At 38.7% G+C, this 20,520-nt stretch overlaps 1 protein-coding gene across 2 annotated transcripts in view; it reads left to right on the forward strand.

Moving 5' to 3' along the window:
* The window catches only part of GLS (glutaminase), a 64,476-nt gene that overhangs the window by 35,491 nt on the left and 8,465 nt on the right, over positions 1–20,520 (forward strand). Inside the window, exons 12-15 of one of the 2 annotated variants that reach the window (XM_065669936.1) lie at positions 1,491–1,667; positions 2,786–2,917; positions 4,482–4,574; positions 5,407–5,847. In XM_065669936.1, the coding sequence (XP_065526008.1) occupies positions 1,491–1,667; positions 2,786–2,917; positions 4,482–4,574; positions 5,407–5,553 (549 nt within the window). In that variant the 3' untranslated portion in view covers positions 5,554–5,847. Of the gene's footprint in view, positions 1–1,490; positions 1,668–2,785; positions 2,918–4,481; positions 4,575–5,406; positions 5,848–20,520 lie in introns of those variants that run through there. The other variant, XM_065669934.1, reaches the window with a different exon arrangement.

Genomic DNA, 20,520 nt, shown 5'->3' on the forward strand with positions numbered 1-20,520 from the left:
CAGATAATTTATTTGAATTTACTGCTTAACATGCTTTTTACATGCTTCCTATCCCACTGCCTCAAGTCCTGATGGGCTTCTGGATGTAAAGCTTATTAATAAGTTACAAAATGCCCAAACTAACTCTTCTGTGTATTTTAACGTGACCTCATTTAGTGCATTATAACCTCAAATTTCATGACTGTGTCATTGTTTCTTTTAACCCTCGCAAAATCCCCTTTTTGCTCCATCCTCAGAAAAAGGACAGCTCATACATGAGCAGCAGTTCTGTTTTCTTCTCCCTGTGCAGTGCTTGCTTTGCAACACTTTACTCAGATGCTACTTAAAAGGCTAGTTATTCCTTTTCTTTGGGTTTTGTGTGATGCTCCTCCCTCCCTCGTGTAAGTTGTGACCTTTCTGAGCAGGAATAAACTTTTTTTCCCTATTATCCCTGTAAAGTGAGGACGGATAATTCTCATTTTAGAGAACCGAGGTACAAAATGCAGGTGCTTAAACTGAGAACCTAGAAACACTTTTTTTTCAAAGTAGGTGATATTATGTAATACTTCATATGTTTAAAACACAGTTGCCATTTTAGATGCGTCTCTGACAATCTCTTGATTTGCAACTCCAGTTGATTGGACTAGGATGTATTGAGTTTGGCACCGGGAAAATAAGAATTCCAGGTAGTAACTACTCATGCAAACTTGGCTTAGGTAACTTCATGAAGTATCATGTAATGTCTGTTTGGCAAAAGCAAGAATACAAGCACTAGATTGTTTACTTTTCAGAGTAGCATTTCAGCTTCAGGTTGAAACCAGCTTATCTTTTGGTTTCTGCAGAAATGAGGCAGCATCAGGTGATGGCATCATATCACATTTCCTGATCTGTCACCAAAGTATGTATAGTCTGTACTGAAGCAGGGATCCTGGGAGAAACTATCGTGTGGTTGTATCATTAACATATCATTAAGTATATATGAGAGAAAGGTGAAATAAGGCTGCATCAGCAGGAAGTGCTGGCATTAAGATTTGCATGTGCTAGAGTTTGCAGCTTTCAAATGTACTTTTAATAATGTGGGGGGTCTTCTAAGGCTTAAAAAAATAAAACACCAAACCACACAAAACAAACTCAAACTGAAAAACCACTAAACCCAGTCATTCTGTGGCTTTGCCATTTAAGCAGATGCAAAATACTGAGATTGTTTTCCACACCTCTTCCTGTCAAAGGAACATAAAGGGGGGTGGGGGGAGGAATTGAACAAAACACTAACCTATGAAAAATGCTGTCCCAGGCTATTAAGAGGGCTTACAAACACTGTTGCTGGGATCTTTGTAGTAGGAAGATTCAGACCATATTAATTGATTCGGCTAGCATAATCTGTAATGATTGTTAAGCTACATGTTATTTTGAGATGTTATTTCTTTAGAGACATATAGTTGATCCTGCTGTAGTTGGCCTTACTGTGCTAGAAGTGTCAGTTCTTATAATCTCTCTTTCTTTTTCATAAGCTTTGCTCGATAGAGGTAACATGTGAATCGGCAAGTGTGATGGCAGCAACTCTGGCTAATGGTGGCTTTTGCCCAATCACTGGTGAAAGAGTACTGAGTCCTGAAGCAGTCCGGAATACCTTGAGTTTAATGCATTCCTGTGGCATGTATGACTTCTCAGGGCAGTTTGCCTTCCATGTAAGTAGTTTTCAGATATGTGTTACAGCTGACCAGGAAGGCTTGTCTGTGCTGGTGTTTTCCATGTTCCAGGGCTTGTTTGCTTGCTTGCTTCTGGGGAAGAGGAGAGGGTGTTGCACAAATTGTTTAGAAATTAAACACTCCATATTGGAAAATTTCACCTAATATTCATGGCACTACTAGTACAGTGTATCTTATGGCACTTACATTTGGGCATACTTTTCATGTTGAAACATAAATACTGTCCCTTAAGAAAGGCTGTTCCTGAGAGAAAGCTCATGATACAGAAGCAACTAGAAGCACCTTAACTGAAGAAATCCTGTTATCTGGGAAAAAGAATAGCAGAAAGCCTAGCAAAAAGCATTTGCGGATAGTTGCTTTTTCTTCACTAACTTGGGCTCATGAATTGTCCTCATGTTGTAAAAGTGGCCGTCGTACACAGCATATATACTGTCCTGTTTTCCAGCAGTATGTTTCTTACATGTAAGTATTTCGAGATATACTGCATCTTACTTGTTTTCAGCATTTTGTTTTGAGCATTTTTAAATTTTTCCTTACTGCATATACATCAACTTGATTATGATGCTTTTTGTGACCTGAAAGCTACTGTTCACAGAGCTGTGAGGACATACGACACGTTAATTCCTGTTTGAAAAAGCAATATCTGTATCTAGATTATAAATAAGTAGGTTATTGCGTGATTTCCTGGACAGACTCTTGTTTTCTTGAGGCTTTGTTTTTCCCAGTCAGTATTTTTTTATTTGTATAGCTTTGTATTATTACCTTCTTGCAAACTGTTCATGACAGATAACACTTGCATACTGCTGCTTAGTCATAATTGCTTTTTTATAAGGACTTAATTGTCTTTTTCACTGTATTACTGACTCTGTTACTCAGAGCTAATCATTTTTATGATCATGTACTTTGGATTGCCACAAACTGTGCTTCAGGTTGTTGTCTATCTGAAAAGAGATAAATAATGTTTTCCTAGCTTCAGGCGCTTTCCGGATCTACATTGTACAATGCTGCATCATAATCTTCAGTGAAATACCTAATACACTGGGTTGCAATAGTGAAGAATGTTCACAGAGGAAAGCAATTCTCTGATTATTCTATAGGTTGGTCTTCCTGCAAAATCTGGAGTTGCTGGTGGGATTCTTCTGGTTGTTCCTAATGTCATGGGCTTGATGTGCTGGTCACCTCCTTTGGACAAGATGGGCAACAGTGTTAAAGGAATTCACTTTTGTCATGTAAGCTACGTTGCTTTTAGTGCCTTTTGGGGGTGTGTGTGTGTTTTGTTGGGTTTTTTTTTTGTTTTATCCTTTTGCAGCTGATGCTTACTGAGCTTCAGTTAGTATGCTGAGATCTGAGCGAATTAAATACTGATTTGTTAGACTTCCACGCATAGCAAGTTTCATCTGATCCAAGGGTGAAAGTCCAAGAAGAGGCTTTTCATCTTAGTAATAGATAACAGTCTTAATTCAGTGGGCACTAAGAAAATATGATGCCAGAAACACTGGAGAAACTTATTATGGAAAGGCTTTTAAAAGGAACACTGCACAAAGTAATCAAAGAGCTGGTCTTTGTGTACTGCAGGAGAAGGTGCAGACCTCTATTTACAGACTCATTTTCCTTTTCAGTCATTAAGTAAACAATTTTAAAACACTGGAAATGCAACTCTCATTACAATAAAAGGAAAAGATTCTAATGAAATACAGTAATTCTGATGTATTTTTCAGTGATTTTTATAAACAATCTGACATGAAACATGTCTTCATAGATCAGACCCACTTGGACAAGCTGTTTCTAGCTTCATCTCTTGCTTTGGAACGGACTGTGGATGGTCTGTTTATAGCAGCATTAGATGCAGGAAAGATTTTGTCAAGTACTTTGTAGCGATGAATAGAGATGTTTTGTGGGAGAGAAGGATGTAAAAATTGTCTTTATTTTCTCTCCTAAAATTACCTTGTAATACCAATAAAGTAATTACAAACTGGGGAAAGAATCTCAAAAAAGAGAATAGTAAGCTATTTAGAGCCCTATAGGAAACATAAGACGATTGCTAATGTTCAAACCAGGCTCTTCAAGGGTGTAGTTTATGTGGATAAGCAGCAGTTAACTGTTAATATTTCTGTTTATCTAACTGTACAGCTGCCAATTAAGAGTACTAAGAAATCACTAATTCTAGTTTAAGTATATTAAAGGTTTGTATGAAATAGTCGTGGTAATTTAATATAAAATTTGATATATAATTTAATACAAAATCCTAGAACAATAGGTTAGCAAAGGACTTACTGCTTTTGTGTTATAATATGACCTAAAACCTGATGATCATGGCATACAAGTAACATGAATATAACATTCACATTTAAAAACACATCAGCGTGGCAAAGTCCTGTAATTATAATGTTTAATGTAGTAATTTAAATTAAAGTCCATTATGTCACACATTTTCTTGTTTCATCCATTTGATTAAAGTTTTATGAACTGGACTCACCCAGACTATTCTTCTTTCTTGAAGTGTTTGAAAAAGCTGGAGTAGAAATATATTAAAATGGGTATTCTGCAAATTGCTACTTGCTTGGTACCTCTTTAAAAATGAGTTTAATGGTTTTGTTAGAACTTAATCATATCGTTGTATCATATTTGAGGGGCTTGTAGACATTGGTGTTTAACTTACTAAATAACCTTCTCATTAATGTTTTAAGTTACTAGATTATGATGTAAAACGCAAGTGATAGTAGTATTAGAATCTTAATATGCGTGTGACTGTCATGCAAATAATAATAATACATGTTCTTTAAATATTTGCAGGATCTGGTTTCTCTGTGCAATTTCCATAACTACGATAACTTGAGACACTTTGCAAAAAAGCTTGATCCTCGCAGAGAAGGTGGTGATCAGCGGGTAAGTTAATATGTGCGTTTGGTGAGCATTGCTTGTAGGCATTAGGAGAAATATGGAAAGTTCTTCTCTAAATGCAAAATTGCTCAATGACATGTATTGCATCAAAGCTTTCATATAACCTACCTAGTTTACATTATTAGTGGACACTTACTTGGGTGGACCACACTATCACGGGGTTTTGTATAGTAGAATTTCATACTAGATTTGTAACTCCGTATCATGCAGTTCATCTCCCTTGCTAGACTAAATATGTGGTATCTGATAAAAGTTGCAGAGTCTTACTGTACTGGTTGCCTTTAATAAAGATTTGACCAGCTGGTGGGCCTAACGTTTCTGTGCTGTGCTGCAGTGCATGAGATGTGTTTAGCATTTTTTTGCAGTGATAACTCTGAGACCACAAATCTTGCGAGAGTTGCACAGGCAGTGAATTCAGGTGTTACAGTGCTGTGGATAAGTGCCTGTTTCTAAGGAAGCAGTATGAGCAATCTCTGGGAATGAACTGAATCCACTCCAGCTACAGTACAAAAGAGGAAAGTGTGAGGGAGCTTGAGATAAGGAAAAGCTCTGCTTTTATTATCATTAATGCTTTAACTAAGGCATGAAGATTTCAGTGGGAGAAGACACGGTAGAATGATTTTTAAAGTGCTTCTATTTGCATGTGTACATCTGAAAAATAGCCAATTTGGAATTTGAGTTTTTTATAAATGGAAAAGGGAAAATAGGAGTTTTATGTGAAGAGGTGAGAAACTTGAGTCTGTTAGCTTTGACTGCAAGTATGGATTTTTTTCCTTCAAATACACTAATAAATAATGTATGTTGCTTGAACAACTAGCATTCGTTTGGACCAATGGACTATGAGAATCTCCAGCAAGAACTTGCTTTAAAAGAAACAGTATGGAAAAAAGTGTCACCTGAATCAAACGAGGACATCTCCAGAACCGTAGTGTATAGAATGGAAGGTCGGGGAGAGCAAACCTAAACGAATGGGTTCTAGTTTCACTCAAATCTTCATTTTTAAAAACCCTCAAACATCTCTAGCTTTAATTTGATTTGAATATTGTTTGCCTGGTGTTTCTTTTATATATACATTTTGTGTAAATTCTGTATGCTATACCAAAAAGACTGTCAAAGCTTAAGCGTGGGGGGAAGCACATACAAACAACAAAACCCAAAGCTGTTAACTGACTGTTGTAGTTACGTAAAAAACATTTGCTTAAAAAAAAAAAAAAAAAGAAAGAAAATAAACAGGTAAATCTGAATGTTTTTAAAGATATACCGCTTTTGTGTATATCTGTTTGTTTATATCTGAGAATTTTAAGTAAATTAACTTTAAAGGATAAGCAAGAACTTGTGATGTGTCCTGTGATCAGGTTCAGCATGTAAAGAGAGAAGAATTTGGATTAAACTATAAAGTAAAATAATGTCAGCAGCATACAGGAAGTTCATGGATCTCTAAATTATTAAGTGGAGATAGATTCTGAGTCATGGTATTACCATTTTTTTTTTTTTAATATGAGCTTTCAGATTGTTATGATCGGAAATGGATCCTTTGCCATGCTGGTGAGGTTAATATCTTGTTTGGGTTTTTTTTATCAAACCTTTAATAATTATTAATGCTAAAACTTAAATAAAAAGAACAAAAATGGCTGGGGAGGACTGTGAGAAGGTGGGGGGGGGGGGGAACCCTGCCTTGTTTGCAAGTTGACTAATGCAGCAGAAAGATTTCTGACCAAACTATTTTGAGTGTCTTGCTAGCTGCTTGTGCTGCCAGCTGGTAGCTATGACTCAGAAGTCTGCCTTACTAATAATGCTGTGCTCCACCCTAGAGAGGAATGTCAGCAATCTTGGGTTTAGAGCAGCAACCAACAGAGTAGTGAACAGGAAGTATATTCAGAGGAAAGCAGATAGGTAGATACTATCAAAATTGTTTACAATTAACTTATTTTTCAACTGCTTATGTGTGTGTATGTTCATATATGACAGCAATATTTTTAAAAATTATCACATGAGCAAATTTTTTAAGAGTTATCCATAATTGCTACTTTTTAAAGTGTTAGTGAGTTTGCACCTCTGTCAGCTTGCTGAGAAACAGGACTTGCATTCTTCTACAGGCAATGCATTTGTTCATCTGCACTTGATAATCGTTTTTAGTCTCTTGAGTAGGGTGTAGCTTGGCATGGTGTATGTAAGCTTCAAATAGGCTCAATAGGCAATGCTGGACAGAGGGCACAGACTTGCTAAATTCTTGACATTCTTAATGATGCTAAAAATCTTAGAAAGTTATTCTCTGTAAAGCTTTGCCCTTTATAAGTTTGCAGGTAACTTGATAGGCACTACCCCCAGTACATATCATGCAGCGTCCTGGTTTATACAACTGCAGAAAACTCATCCAAGTAATAATAAATGGTATTTGTTGAGGATTTTAAAAGACGCAGACAGATAATTCCTTAATAACACCTCCACCCCTTCTCTCTCCCCCCTTGCCCGTCTTAGTTACCTAAACCTTCAGAGTGTGTTCTTACGAGAGTTACGCATAAAGGGAGAGTTAGGTTTTTTCCTGCCCCTTTTTTGACCCATCTGAATGTTTATTAATTCAGAAGGATGCATAAAGCAAAGCTAATGTTCTCTGAGAAAGCAGGCTGTTCTTAATTGCTGTTTAGGTTTTGTTAGTCCTGCGTAAACATTTGAAATAAGCTCTGATTAAACCCTGAATAGTCTTCATCTAGTAGGGTGTTGTAAAAGGATGGACTTCCTGTCTTTGAAGCCTAGGATTAAAATATTTAAGCAAAACAATACGGAACATCTATTTTCAGTGAATTTGAAGTCTTACTGAGATGAAGAGGTAAATCTGTGATGCAGATGTTAGTAATATTGTCAGTAATAAATTGCTGAGTAATAGCTGTTTTATACTCTTATCGCTGATGATAAGGTCAGGTTTGTCAGTGCATATCTTGAAAATAAACTGAAGTAAAGGCAAAGTCTTAAATTACAAAAATGTTTCACCTGTTTGAAGATTTTACAGTACGCTAGTAGTTACAGAGACAAAACAAGTATACAGATCCTGCAAAACAACATGTCTTAACCTGAAATACCCTCACCTGCAAGAGGGAAAATAAGGTGACTGCTGATACTGGAAGGTATTTACAGTGATTACATGTTACTAGTTAAATTACTGATTCAATTAAAAAGGAAAGTGTATGATGCAGGACTTGCTTGATCTAATTCTACACATATAATTTTCTGGTTTTTAGTACTATTTGAAGCTAATTCTAAAAATGTGGTTGAAACCCAGATGGAATAATTTTCCATATTCAACTTAAAAATCTTTACCGTATTTATGCTTATCAGTTATCTACAAAACTCGTGGTAGAGACAAGTCCTGCATGGGAGATCTAAAATTAAGGAAACTACTAGCTTGTTAATATGCATAATAAGAATATTTAGGGTACACCTTACACAATCTTTAGAGATAGATACGTGTATATATATATATTACAGTTCTGTAATACATGCTTTTGAAGCCTGTCTCAGAATTTAAGCCAGCCTCTAGCCAGGAGAGGTCAGGAGGAGGTTCCTTATTGTGTAACTTGCCCACACTTAGTGTTTTGTTCTGGCCTGCCATGCCTGCAGATGGCTTGTACTGGTGGCAGGGTACACAGGAAGCGGGGGAGCATGGTTAGGCCTGCCATGACATCTTACCTATGTCTACGTTGTGTTTGGTGAGCGGGTCTGAAAGAATGCGGTGATAGAGGCTAGTCATTGAATGTTTTGAAGTCTGCAATGGTTTTAGTGTTCACCTGTGCTACAGTAATAGCAATTCTTGATATTCAAGCATTTTAGCTGTTTGTTTGTTTTTCTTTGTCAGCATCATTAACATTTCATTAGAAATGTAAATGCTTTTTAAAATTTTACTTTAGCATTTGTGTTGTACCTTTTGCCTCAGTTGTTAAGTTACCTGTCTCGTTTTCCATTTTTCATTTGCATTGTACGTTATTTATGTATCTCGATTTCCAGCATGCTTATTTTTGTATTGTTTAATAAATTTATTTTAAGCTGATTTTTATTGTATTTTTTTTTCTCTCAATGGAGAACAGATTTGCTCAAACACGTTTTTGAGACTGGAGGTGGTGAGATAGTGAGCACTCCGTTCTAAGAAAGATAAAGTTCTGGAGAAGTAGGTGGAATAAGCAGATTTGGTTAAACCAGCCATTGAAAACCTTCCTAAGATTTCTTAAACACCTTGTACAATAATCTAGTTATTTTTCTCTTTGAAAAATTTGAACTATTACCTTAGAAAGTTGAAAGCAAAAGTCAAAGTAGGAGAACTTTCTCACCATTACTTTTGATTATAAATGTCATGGTGTGGTAGGATATTAATGTCACTGCGCAGTTGTGTGGTTTTGAAGATACTAATTCAGTCACTGGGAGAATACGTGGGTAAATGGTATCAGTGCCATGGTAGTAACTGTTGATCCTGAGCATCATGACTTGAGCAGTATAGCTTGTAATAAGTCATGCTTAGCAAGAATGGTCTGAAAACACAGCCTTGTAGTAGCAACTGTGGGGTCTGAACAACAGTTAGTTGAATCTGGGTTCCTGGCAAAGCACTTGCCCTTTGTCATAGGCTTACTTTTTTTTCCATGAAAATTTATTTGAGATACTAAATAGTAGACATATTTATAATGTGAAGGTTCCAAGGCAAGATTTTTTCACTAGAATCATGCCTATACTGAGTGTGGCCGTAACTATTGATTTAGCTTTTCTGGTAGGTTATTTTATAAACTGCAGTTACTTGTACGACATTTCTAAAGGTAGCTGTATGTTTTATTGTACATAAAATATCACATATCAGAAGAGTTTATTCTCTAAAAGCCATAAAGAAAAGGAAAAGTAGAAGAGTAGTAAGTACAAAGAGAGAACCACAGGTGATTTACTGTAGAATTAGTTTGGCTCTTACTGGTTTTCATTGTGCATTTGTGTCAAAAGACCAGTGGGGTGGGTAGACGAATAAAAAGCAATGGAGTCAGAAGGGGGTGGGCGGGAAGGGGATAGAGAATGTTGGGTTTCCAGTTGTTCTTATTTCTCTCGGTCTTGATACATACATGTCATTGATGTGTGGTAGTTAGCTGTGAGCAAAGTAGTAAATGATGAGCGTCATAGTTTATTATAATTTATATCTATTGTTTTAGTATCCAAAACATTGTTTGTAGGTTTTTACTATTTTATTTTTTTAATTTTCTTTAAATATTTCCGTAGTTTTCTGGCAGGAGTTCAGAAGCAGTTATTCTAGTGAAAACAGACATTTTTCCAGCAGAGTTCTTCCTGGCTTGACTGAATACAGCTAATGATTTATCTTTAGTTCAGGGTCTCTTGAGGAATTTGAATGTCACAAATGTCCATAGTAGTTGCAGGGATGGTAAGAAGCTTTTAATCAGGTAGAAATCTAATGTGATCTAAAGTTTAGTTATTTTGTCATGCTAGTATCTTGTCTGTTCCACACCTCTTACCCAGTCTAGAAAATGCATGATTAAGTAGTATGTATAATGATGTGCTTTTAAAGGGTGGGTCATGAAGAACCTCACTTTCTGTCTGTTATTTGTCCTGGTGTGTTGAATAGTTGGTTGCATTCTACATTGCCTACTTTGAATCCAGTGTGCTTTTCGAATTACCATTTCCTCATTCTAGAGACTGTTGCGTGCAAAATAGAAATGCCCCGTTTCCCTCTGGTTTTCATGCAGTTAGAAGTTACTTTATTACTAGTATCTAATATTGTTTTATGCAGATGTTATCACTTGAACACTTAGAATTTGGAAGTTGGCTGCAGTTTTTCTTTCAAGACCTGCTATTCAGTTAATTCTGAGAATTCACGTGCATTTCTTCTGTGCATAGCAGAAGTGTAATGGTTACATCTGAAGCTGCAGTTTAACTAGATAAAGGCCTACAGTAGAGTTGAGGATGGCAGAAGTGTGGTGGTGGCAAGTTGGTTGTTGTGCTTCTGTGGGATTTTGAGAGGGGTTTTTTCGTGTGATGATTTTGTTTGCTTGCTTGTTTTCTCCCACCGTTTGAACTAGTTTAAACAGCGCTTATTTGGATAATGAAGCTGACATGGATGCAGGATCTAGAGCTAGAGCAAGGCTGTTAATCAACTGGACCATGCAGATTTTCCAAAAGGAAGAGATAGGCGTATTTACATGTTGGGAGAATAACAGGCATTTTGACACCTCTGCGCTAAGGCTGATGAGGAAAACAGGGTTGGAGGAAGGACAAGTGGAAAAGGAAATAATTCTGAATGCTTTTCTACCCTCAAAAATGTTCCAGCCCCAGCTGTACTTTCATGTGTTTCATTTATGCAGCGGGCATGTGAGAGAGCAGATCTCTTGTAAAGTAACGCTTCCTGTGTTAGCTGCTGCTCTGCTCTGGTTTTGACCCAGCTGGCACATAGCTGGTGCTTTCTGTGCTGTCGTCTGCATGCTTTTCTGATACCAGTTACGCTTGCAGAAGGCAAAAGCTGTCTTCTGCATATCTTCGTTCCAGATTTCCTTTGACCCCTTTATCTGACAGTTACAGCGGATGTTCATCAGTTAAATAGCACTATTATTTTGTAAATTTGGGGCAGCAGGTAGTGCCTCTCCTCTTAGAGGTCAGTGTGCATTCATTTCATAGTTACTTGGTCAGACTTAGAATAAAGTCTGACATGCCCTCTCATCCCACCCCATATTTGCACTTCTGTTAATCTGGCGTGATTTTTCGGTGAAATTGCTTGACTTGATTCTTATTTTTACATTGTTGAATATTCTGGAAATTCCAGGTAATTGTTTTGCTGATACAGTCAACAAATAGCTGTTGTTTTCTTTGGAATGTTCTTCAATAGCGAAGTGCTATTGTTAATTAGGCTTTTTACTTTGGTTGCCAAAGAGCTGGTATGGAGAATTTAAAGTATTCAGGTGTTACTGCAAGATTATTGTGCGCACTGTAAATGGGCGTTTTATCTTCATACTCTGTCTTAAATCAGGCCAGTTGTACTTCACCTGGCGCAATCACATGACCCAGTGCAAGAGATTCGACTGACTATCATCAGCCTAAGAATGAAACCATGGGATCATAGAGCGTGGAAGGGATCTCTGGAAATCATCTACTCCAACCTCATGCTTACAGCAGGATCTAGTCGGTTAGATCATGTTGCTCAGGGACTTTGCCGGTCAAGTGTTGAACACCCCCAAGAATGAGGTTTCTGTAATCTCACTGGGTAATGTTCCCAGTGCTTTACGACTTCCAGCAAATAATATTTTTCCCGAACTTCCAGTTGAAATTTTCCTTTTCTCCAGCTTATGATGATGACATTCACTGTGGAAATCTGTTGGCCTTTAGGGAGTCCTAGAAGTGGTGTAGCTAGAAATGGCTTTTGGTCAGTAATAACTAACATTTTCACCTCTTGCTGTATTTTTCTCCTGGATCCTCATTTTTTTTTTTGTGCTCTTTATATCACTGAAAATAGAGTGATTTAAGGATTTGAAAAGGCCAGCTTCCCTTTTTATTTTTCTACTAAAGCGTAACAGGCTAAGTGCAAACATGGAAGTATGTTATTTGCTGAGGGACAGCATGTTACTATTAGGACCCCTTGTGATCAGAGCGCTTATCAAAACAATGAACTGAGAACACGAGTGATAGGAAGAGATAATGTTGCTTGCTTCCTGTTGATGTCATTCACTAGTCCAGCTTTTTCCTTGAGGCAGGCAACTTTATTGTTTGTTCAGGAATTCATTCAATATCTGTCTTTTGGCCCGATAGACGTGGTTTTGCTTTTATGCGCAGCTTAGGCTTTCTGTATGGGAAGTGCATTTCACACTTTTAAAGGATTGTTAAGCTTCTCCAGCATCTAATTATTGCAAGAAAACTAATTAAAATGTCCTCTCTGTCTGAGACTAAACTATTAAGATCAAGCATGTTCAATATAACCCCACCTATGCCATTGCAAAAAAGAATTGAGAGCTACGATTGAGGACATGGAGGAGCAGCTAAAACAGCTGAGTATATTTTGCCCCATATACCAAAGGCTGATGGGGAATAAAACAATCTGGAAATAAAACCATGGAGGCAGAGCATCTGTTTAAGCTAATGAATATATCTCATGCAACAAAAGTAGATACTGAATAAATAGTCTAAAAATTGTAGAAACTTGCTCCTAATAGTTTAGAAACAAACCTCCCAACAAGAATAGAGGACGAATTTCTGGTAAGATTTTCCCTGTTCTCCTGTCAGCCTGTGGGGTGTAGTCAGTCTCTTGCTAGAAAAGGATCTTTTGAGAACATCCCCCTCTATCTGGGGCATAATTCCAGCTCCAGGTCCCGCAGTTAGGAGTAAACCGTTGTCCATAAATTGCAAAATACCTATAGCTGGGGAAGTGGGAGCACTGCTCTGCTGGGTTGTGTGTATATCAGTTGTAGTCAATAGGGCCTTGGAAAGGCAGACATTCTTTTGTCCTGTCAGCTTAATACAATTAGTGTCACTAAAGCACCCATCACTGTTCTGCTTTATTTGTGTGATTATTGTTGATCCAGGCCTTTGGTTCCAGATCTTCCAAATCTAGCAGTGTAAGTAATGTCTGTATCCACTACTTCAAAGGCTCCTGGGTTTTGTTTCCTGCATCCAGAGTTAACTAGTCAGTCCTCATTCCCCCTGTTAAGGGTTCTGTATATATTCTGCATGCTTTTTGTTGCAGAATTGTTTCAGGGGTTAGCCCATGAAAAAGGACTGAACGGGCGCTACCGAAGTCTGTATCAGGAGACAGTGATCACCCTAAGATTCCTGTAATAGTTTACTGCAAGAATTATTATTCTACCATTTTGGAACTAGCAGTCATCATAATTTACTGACAAAACATTATTTCATTGTGATAAGAAGTGCTGAAAAAGTTTGACAGCAGAGTAAGTTAAAGCCTTTGAGAGGCTCATTCATTTTCTTCTATGTAAGTTTGATGCTTTAGACATGGCAGCAAGATTCGTATATTCCCATCCAAGTTACTGATGGTAAATGCAGACCACCTAAACCTGAAAATTTGCCTGCTCTCCATCTTCTGTCTTGGCGGGTGGAAAGTCTTTATGCCTCTTTATGCCTTAAATGTTCCTCTTGATCTAGTAAAATTTTTTGTTGCAATAATTTGTCTACGTACTATTCCTTTGTCATGCCTTTCATGGCAAACAACACAGCAGTAACATCATCAGGACAGGAGCCAGGTTGGGTTTTTCTATTACTTCCTCTTGTTAAGTCATGGTTCTCTGGAACTGCCTGATTGACTGCAGTTACTCTGACTTGGTTTTCCTTACTAGGTTTTATTTTGCTTGCTGGTATGATTTATGAGTTTATTAATGTTCATGAAATATGAGTCTGGTGTGGTTTTGTTTGGGTTTTTTTAAGTGGAATCAGCCAGCTTTAGGTCTTCAGTCTGGTGAAAGGCCATTAAATCTTCATCTTTTGGGGAGTCTTGTCAGTAATATGCTTAATTCTGTTGTCTCCAAGAGTAAAACGTGTGTTAATTCATTTATACCAGAAGAAATCAGAAACAGCAGGTGGAACCAAGCATGACCATGCTAATTGTAATCTAGTCAGGGCAGTTTTGATACTCAAGTTTCTCTCCTTTTCCCAGTATTCAAACCTTTTGGAGACAACATAATCATCCCCAAAGCAAAGTTCATAGGTGTAAAACAAAGGATAACACATCTGAAAGCAATTGTCAGTGAACAGCACTTGAGATAAGCTGCTCATCTGCCAGACTTGTCTATTTGCCTGAGCATGCACGTGCATGAGGAAGGAAGCTCTCTAGTCAGTACATCATCATCTAATCCCTGATGAAGCTTCATTAGTTACTGAAGACCTCCAGTGTTGAAGAATTTACAGGTGGTCATCTGTCAGTTTTTCAGGGCTATCTGTGACAGAGCGATATTGGCCGTGTCCATCCTAGTACCTGTTCTTAATACTGTGTACCATAGTTGTGTATAAGGGAATCTTGAGGCCTTTTTGCAGGAATTGTCTTCCAGCTGCAAAGGTTTCCGTTCCTGGGATCTTGCAGTCTGATACTAATGGAGTCAGTGGCTCTTAGTCTTAAGCTCTGACTTGAGTGGGTTTTCTGTGTACCCCTTGAAGCAGTTCATCTTTAATGATGGTTCTCTCTGCTAGGAGGGGGAAAGACAAACCAGCCATGCACTGGTCTTACCACAAGGTTTCCCGCTGTCATGCTGAGTTCCCCCTGCCTCTGCACAGGACAAGGAGAAGCTGCCTCATCCATGCACCTTGGAAGTTCTCGCAATATTATGTAAGATTTTCTAGCTTAGTATTAGTTTGAATGCCCTGATTCTTGTGGGAAAGGCTTGTATGCAGGGCTTCAACTAAACTTTGGTAAGTGTGACCCACTGTCCACCTCTGGAGTCAGTTATTGGTGAAGGATCGATTCTCCTGCCTCTGCTGGGAGAGGCAGGGGTTGGGAGTGCGTGAGCTGAGAAACATGGCTGGCCAAAACAGCCTTGGCTCACCTCATTGGGTTTACACATCTCAGGAATGGAATTAAATGGGCATGGTCTTTTTGAAAGAATCTCAGTTCCTGAAGGTAAGTAGATGTTTCACTTAATCTAGTAAACATTTTGTTAAATCATGTAACTCGATTTGTTTTAATTAAATAGTCTTATCTTATCTAATTTTAACAATCAGCTTGCTGGTACTTTAGAATTAATTGGTAGCCATAGCTATAAATAATGAGTCATTGCAAATTCACAGTGTTTGTTGTAATGAAATTAGATCTCTGCTGCTGTAGCTTGACATCTTCAAGGACAGTTCAATCAGTGCTGTTGTTACTGTCTTTCAGGCACTTGAGCTAAACCAAGCATGTTATAAAGTAGGCTATTACTTATGGATTCAGAAACTATATTGGAAATGTATAGTATTTTAAACTTCATTTACAAGATACTATATCTCCTTTATCACTTAAAATGATGAGAATTAAGTATAATGATCTGAGTATGCAGTCAGTTGTAGAACTGAGCTCAGTCCTGTCTATGATTCTTGCTTTTTTCCTGTCTGAGTTAAAGGATGGTTTTTTGACACTTTGAAGAGCTTGCATCTCCTGCCTGTTAGTCTTTAAGATTAATTAGCTTTTTCACAGGTAGAGAGACATTGTTTTGAGGAATACAAGTGAGAGAGACTCTTTCCAGAAGTATGTGTCCGCTTGATGGCCGCTTATGAGCAAGAAGTTTGTATTGGAAGAGGTGAATTCTGGTTTAGTCTGTCTTTCATGGCTCCAGATGTGATTGAAAGAAGAAGTACCTTTTGCTTCCAATTACTGCTTCCTCTGAACTTGTTAGGCTTTTAACATTTTATGCAAAATAGCACAGTAACAGACCAGAAAAGATGTACAAACAGGGTACTGGGCTAGTTTGTAGGAAGTATCATTTTTAGATGCTTTTAAATACCTAGAGTAATTTAAAGTATTTTTAAAAAAAGGACTTCATGCAGACAAGAAATGCTATTTACTGTAAAATCATAGAATGGTTAGGGTTGGGAGGGAGGAAGGCACCTTAAAGACCAAAATGGGGCATTGTTTTTGCAATTTTGGGTGGCATAATCTAGCACTCTAAATTTTCTGACCCATCTCTAAAAGGCTTGGGTCTGAAGGAAGCAGGAATAGTGGAAATCCATTTGGAACCACCAGGTGAGTAGGGAGTGAGAGGGAAACCATCTCTACTCAGCCTTCAACTGCAGGAAGGCTGCCCTTTTCCTTTTGTGACTTCAGCCCATACGTTTTCCAGTAAAGGAGATTGGCAGTTGTTCTCAAGTTGAAGGAAGGAATTTATTGTTTCTATTTTTTTAGTTTGTTTTTGCCTTTTTTCTGGTGTTGAGAGAAATCTTCAATGTATATACTTGATTTAATTTAATGTTCTTACATTCAGCTACATACATAGCTTCTGCGACAAGTACTAAGATTGAGCTGTCAGTACAAGCTTGTTTGTACGTTAGTGCTCCTGTGTCTGAATTGAACTTAGTACTCCTTGCTCTGTTCTCAGATTTAAGCAGACACTTTTAGGATCATAGAAGTCTTTTTCGTCAGTGTGTACCAGCCAATTCAGAAATGTACGAAGTCAGAAGAAGAAAATGACCAACTTCATTCTGAAAGACTGAATTTGGATTTGAAACAGTTCTAAAAGCTGAATTGCAATAAGACATCTAAAATCTACTGTTTTTTTTCCCAGCGTGATACTTGATTAAAAAAAGATAGATCACAGGATCCCATAGTTTTCCTGCTGAATTGATCTGTTTGTTAGAAAAAGTACCTGTCTTGTAACTTTTCCTACTTTCTTCTTACTCTATCCAAAGTGCGCTCTGATGCTGAGGGCAGAGGTGGTAGCTGCAGTGTTAGGCTTCTGAATTCTCTTCTCTGGAAACTCTCTGGAAGTTGTCTCATGTCCTTCTCTCTCATGCCCTTACTTGCTGCCTGCTAATTGGGCATTCAGTTCATTTCCCATAACCTGCTTAGTTGCTTTTAGCAGCTGCTGCCTGCTGCCGTCCTGATCTGTCATTGATCAGTACTTTAAAGGTCAAAAAACCCTTTCAACTTAGAAAATGATTCAGTACATTGTATCATTTTTAATAAAGTGTAAATTCACGAAAAAGCAGGAATATTACCTAAAACAATGTGTTCCTTGTGTTTCTGTTTGATCAACTCGACTATCCAGACGCAGTAAGGGTCTGTATGTAGGTTACAGAGCACTGTAACAGGTCTTGCAGTCATAAATGCAATTAATGCATCTAAGTGATGCCACACTGGAAGCTGTTAGTGCTGTACTACCGTCTGATATGGACACAGGGAGACAGGGAAGCTCTTATATGAATCCAGGGGAATAAATACCTGGCTCGCTGGCTTGCCTGAGTTTTTTGCAGCTATTGCAGCAGACTTGGCTTAAGGCTGCTTTGGGTACATTAATGTGAAAACACAGCCTCTTGTGTGGCTGCAGTTTAGATGTAACTCACGGGACATGCAGCTTTCAGTGTATACATGGATGGTGTTTGAACATGGCTGCTGAGAACTAAGGCAGTTACCGAGGAGTAAATGTTTCATGAGTCTTAGTTTTCTACAGGCAGCACAAGCTATGTGGGTAATTGCTGTGCAAGTGGCATTTCAAGTCAATTCCACCAGAGAGACTCCAAAAATAAACTCTGTGGTAGCAACTTTGAAAGTCACTGTTGCAGCTTTGGCTCCAAAAATAAGTGCAGCAGCCGCAGCTCGTAAAACTAAAGGAGCTGGGTATCATCAGCATCCTCAGTCCTGAGTTGTGAGGAGGAGCTTGCACCACCTAGAGGAAAAGAAATGATAGTTGAGGTGTTACAAAATGGACTGGAATGAAAAAACTACAATCTTGTTTCTGAGTTAGTTTCAAAGCACAGAAGAGTAAATATTTGCAGATTCCTCAAATTGCATGAGGAAGCAAGGATCAGATGAAATGGAAGAAGATGAAATGGAAATTTTATGGAACAGCTAGCCTTGTTTGTATTTTCAGGTATTTCTGTGTGTCATTAATGTATGTGTATGCATTAATTTAATCACATATCCTAAAATTACTTATCCTATAATGGGAACAGAGATTTTCCCAAGGAATGCCAGCTTTATAATCTTGTTACAATCCTTGTGTTGGTTTAAAGTTAGAGCAAGAGGCTGAGTTAGCAGTAGTTGGCGTTAGGTTGCTGTAGAGCCAGGTGGGGTCTGTTGATCACTTTTACTCAAGCTGAAAGACTTACTTTTGCATGCTTCAGAAAGTCAGAGAAATTGCCTTACCAAACTTAGAGGCAGGTAGCGTTGTGGCTTAATGCAGAGGCTGTTGAGAGTGCCTTCATCGACTGCCCACCCTCTCAGGGGCAGAACCTCCCCAGCACCCTCTCAGGATGCTTCAGAGCTGGCCCTCTTCTGGGTGGCACCTAAACTAGTCTGGGATTGGGTGAATAAAGCACAGCACGTAGGTTTGGGTGTTGTATCCTGGCAGAATGCTGGCACTGGGGTGGGGCATGCGGTAAGCATGGTATTTGCATCTCAGCTGTGGAGTGGAGGTGATGCTTAGCTGTGCTGGGAGACCTCTGCTATGAGCTGTTATGTCTGCACTCCTCCAGCGCACCATGGACATGTAAATACCAGTATCAGTTCTTCAGATATGCTGGATGTTAGAGATCTGTTTGTGCCAGACTGAAAACTAGCTGTTTTAAAAGCTCTAAGAGACTTCACTGGGAAGGTAGAGTAATACTTAAGTGCTTTTGACAAACTCATGCTGTTTTGCTTAGATACTTCTTTACAGTTCAGCCGTAGTTTTTACTCTTGAAAGTAAATGTTTTGCTTTTAAGTAGTAACCCTCACTTTATTTCATGGGCAACAGATTACAGAGATACTGACTTACAATTAAGTTTTCTTTCCCTACAAAATACAGCTTACCTTAATGCGGAGGAATAGCGTTTTAAAGGAAAACTGGCTGTCTCCTCTGGACTTGAATGGTGATTTATTTTTTTCCCCAACACAAAGAGTCAATATTTGCAGATTCTAGAGTTATTTTTGCACTTTCCTCAAATTACACGAGGAAACAAGGATCAGTAGTGTGGAAAATAGGCTAAAGAGGTGGGGGGAGAAAGTCCTGAAGAAGAAATGGCTCTGCCTTGTTAGCAGATCCTGGAGAGCAGATGCTGGCTTACTGCACATCAATTGTAAATACAAAAGCGGTCAATTGCTTTAAAGTAAGTGGTCCTATCTAGTGTCTGAATGTGCAGACACTCTGAGATTCATCCCTGGTTTATTTATGTCCTTTCAGGGATTATTTGCATTCTAGGTTTAATTTCGAAGTTGAAGCTTCAAAATTCATTTTGGGCAGGTTTGGCTTTTGGTTTTTTACAATTCTATTTTGAAACCTTACATGAAGGGAGAAAGTAATCTAGGGGCTGTGCTTCAGTGTTGCTGAATTATAGGTTCAGTGTGTAGAACTGGGTGGCTGAGTTGTTTAAGTTGTGCTCTAGATTTACTTTCTCTGCTTGTTTATGTAGGTCACCACTGCTGTTCCAGAATTTATGCTGGCATCTTGGATTTCCAGATTTTTTTTCCTTTTGATAAGTTTCTAAAAAGCTGCAGTTTTTCTGGAGAGCAGGAGGAATGTGATTGCTTTTTGCTGCATACTCAGATGGCCATCATCAGGAGATGATCTTTAGGAAAAGTAGAAGAGCGGTGACTGTGAGGTTGAATTTCTGTTGATTTTGGAGCTTTCGCTCTATGCAAACCCTTTTGTCTCATGTAAACTCTTTGCTCCTGCCTTACTTGTTGGTACTTGGTCATTTGTGCAGGTCAAGAGAACAGGAAGAGTTTATAGCAGTCAGTCTCTTCCCAGTATGAAACATTAATCCTTGTTCACTGGACAAGCACGCACCTTGGATGGCTTAAAAATCTATTTTCTGCCTTTCAGCGTTAATCCGGCACTGAGCTGGATTAGTGATGCCGTGTACTGATAACAATGGGTGTGAGAGCTCATCATGCACAGCAGCAGCTGTGGCTGTGGGTGTAGGGGCACCTCAAGGTCTCTTGGCAAGCAGGGTCTTCAGTCGTGTCCACTGTGTCAGCATGACCCAGCTGCCAGATGGGGTGGGAGAGGAGAGACCGTGTAAGAGAAATTACTGAGCACTTGGTGCTCTTGTCTTTCTCCTTGTTGTCACAGTGTGCTGCCAGGATCTGCGGTTTTGGAATAGCGTAGGATCACCATGGAATCACAGCCTGGTTTGGGCTGGAAGGGACCTTAAGCTCATCTAGTTCCAACCCCTGCAACGGGCACGGACACCTTCCATTAGAGCAGGTTGCTCCAAGCCCCTGTGTCCATCCTGTCATTGAACACTGCCAGGGATGGGGTAGCTACAGCTTCTCTGGGCAAACCGTTCACCACCC

Source organism: Lathamus discolor, chromosome 3 (genome assembly GCF_037157495.1).
Source record: "Lathamus discolor isolate bLatDis1 chromosome 3, bLatDis1.hap1, whole genome shotgun sequence".
NCBI lineage: Eukaryota > Metazoa > Chordata > Aves > Psittaciformes > Psittacidae > Lathamus > Lathamus discolor.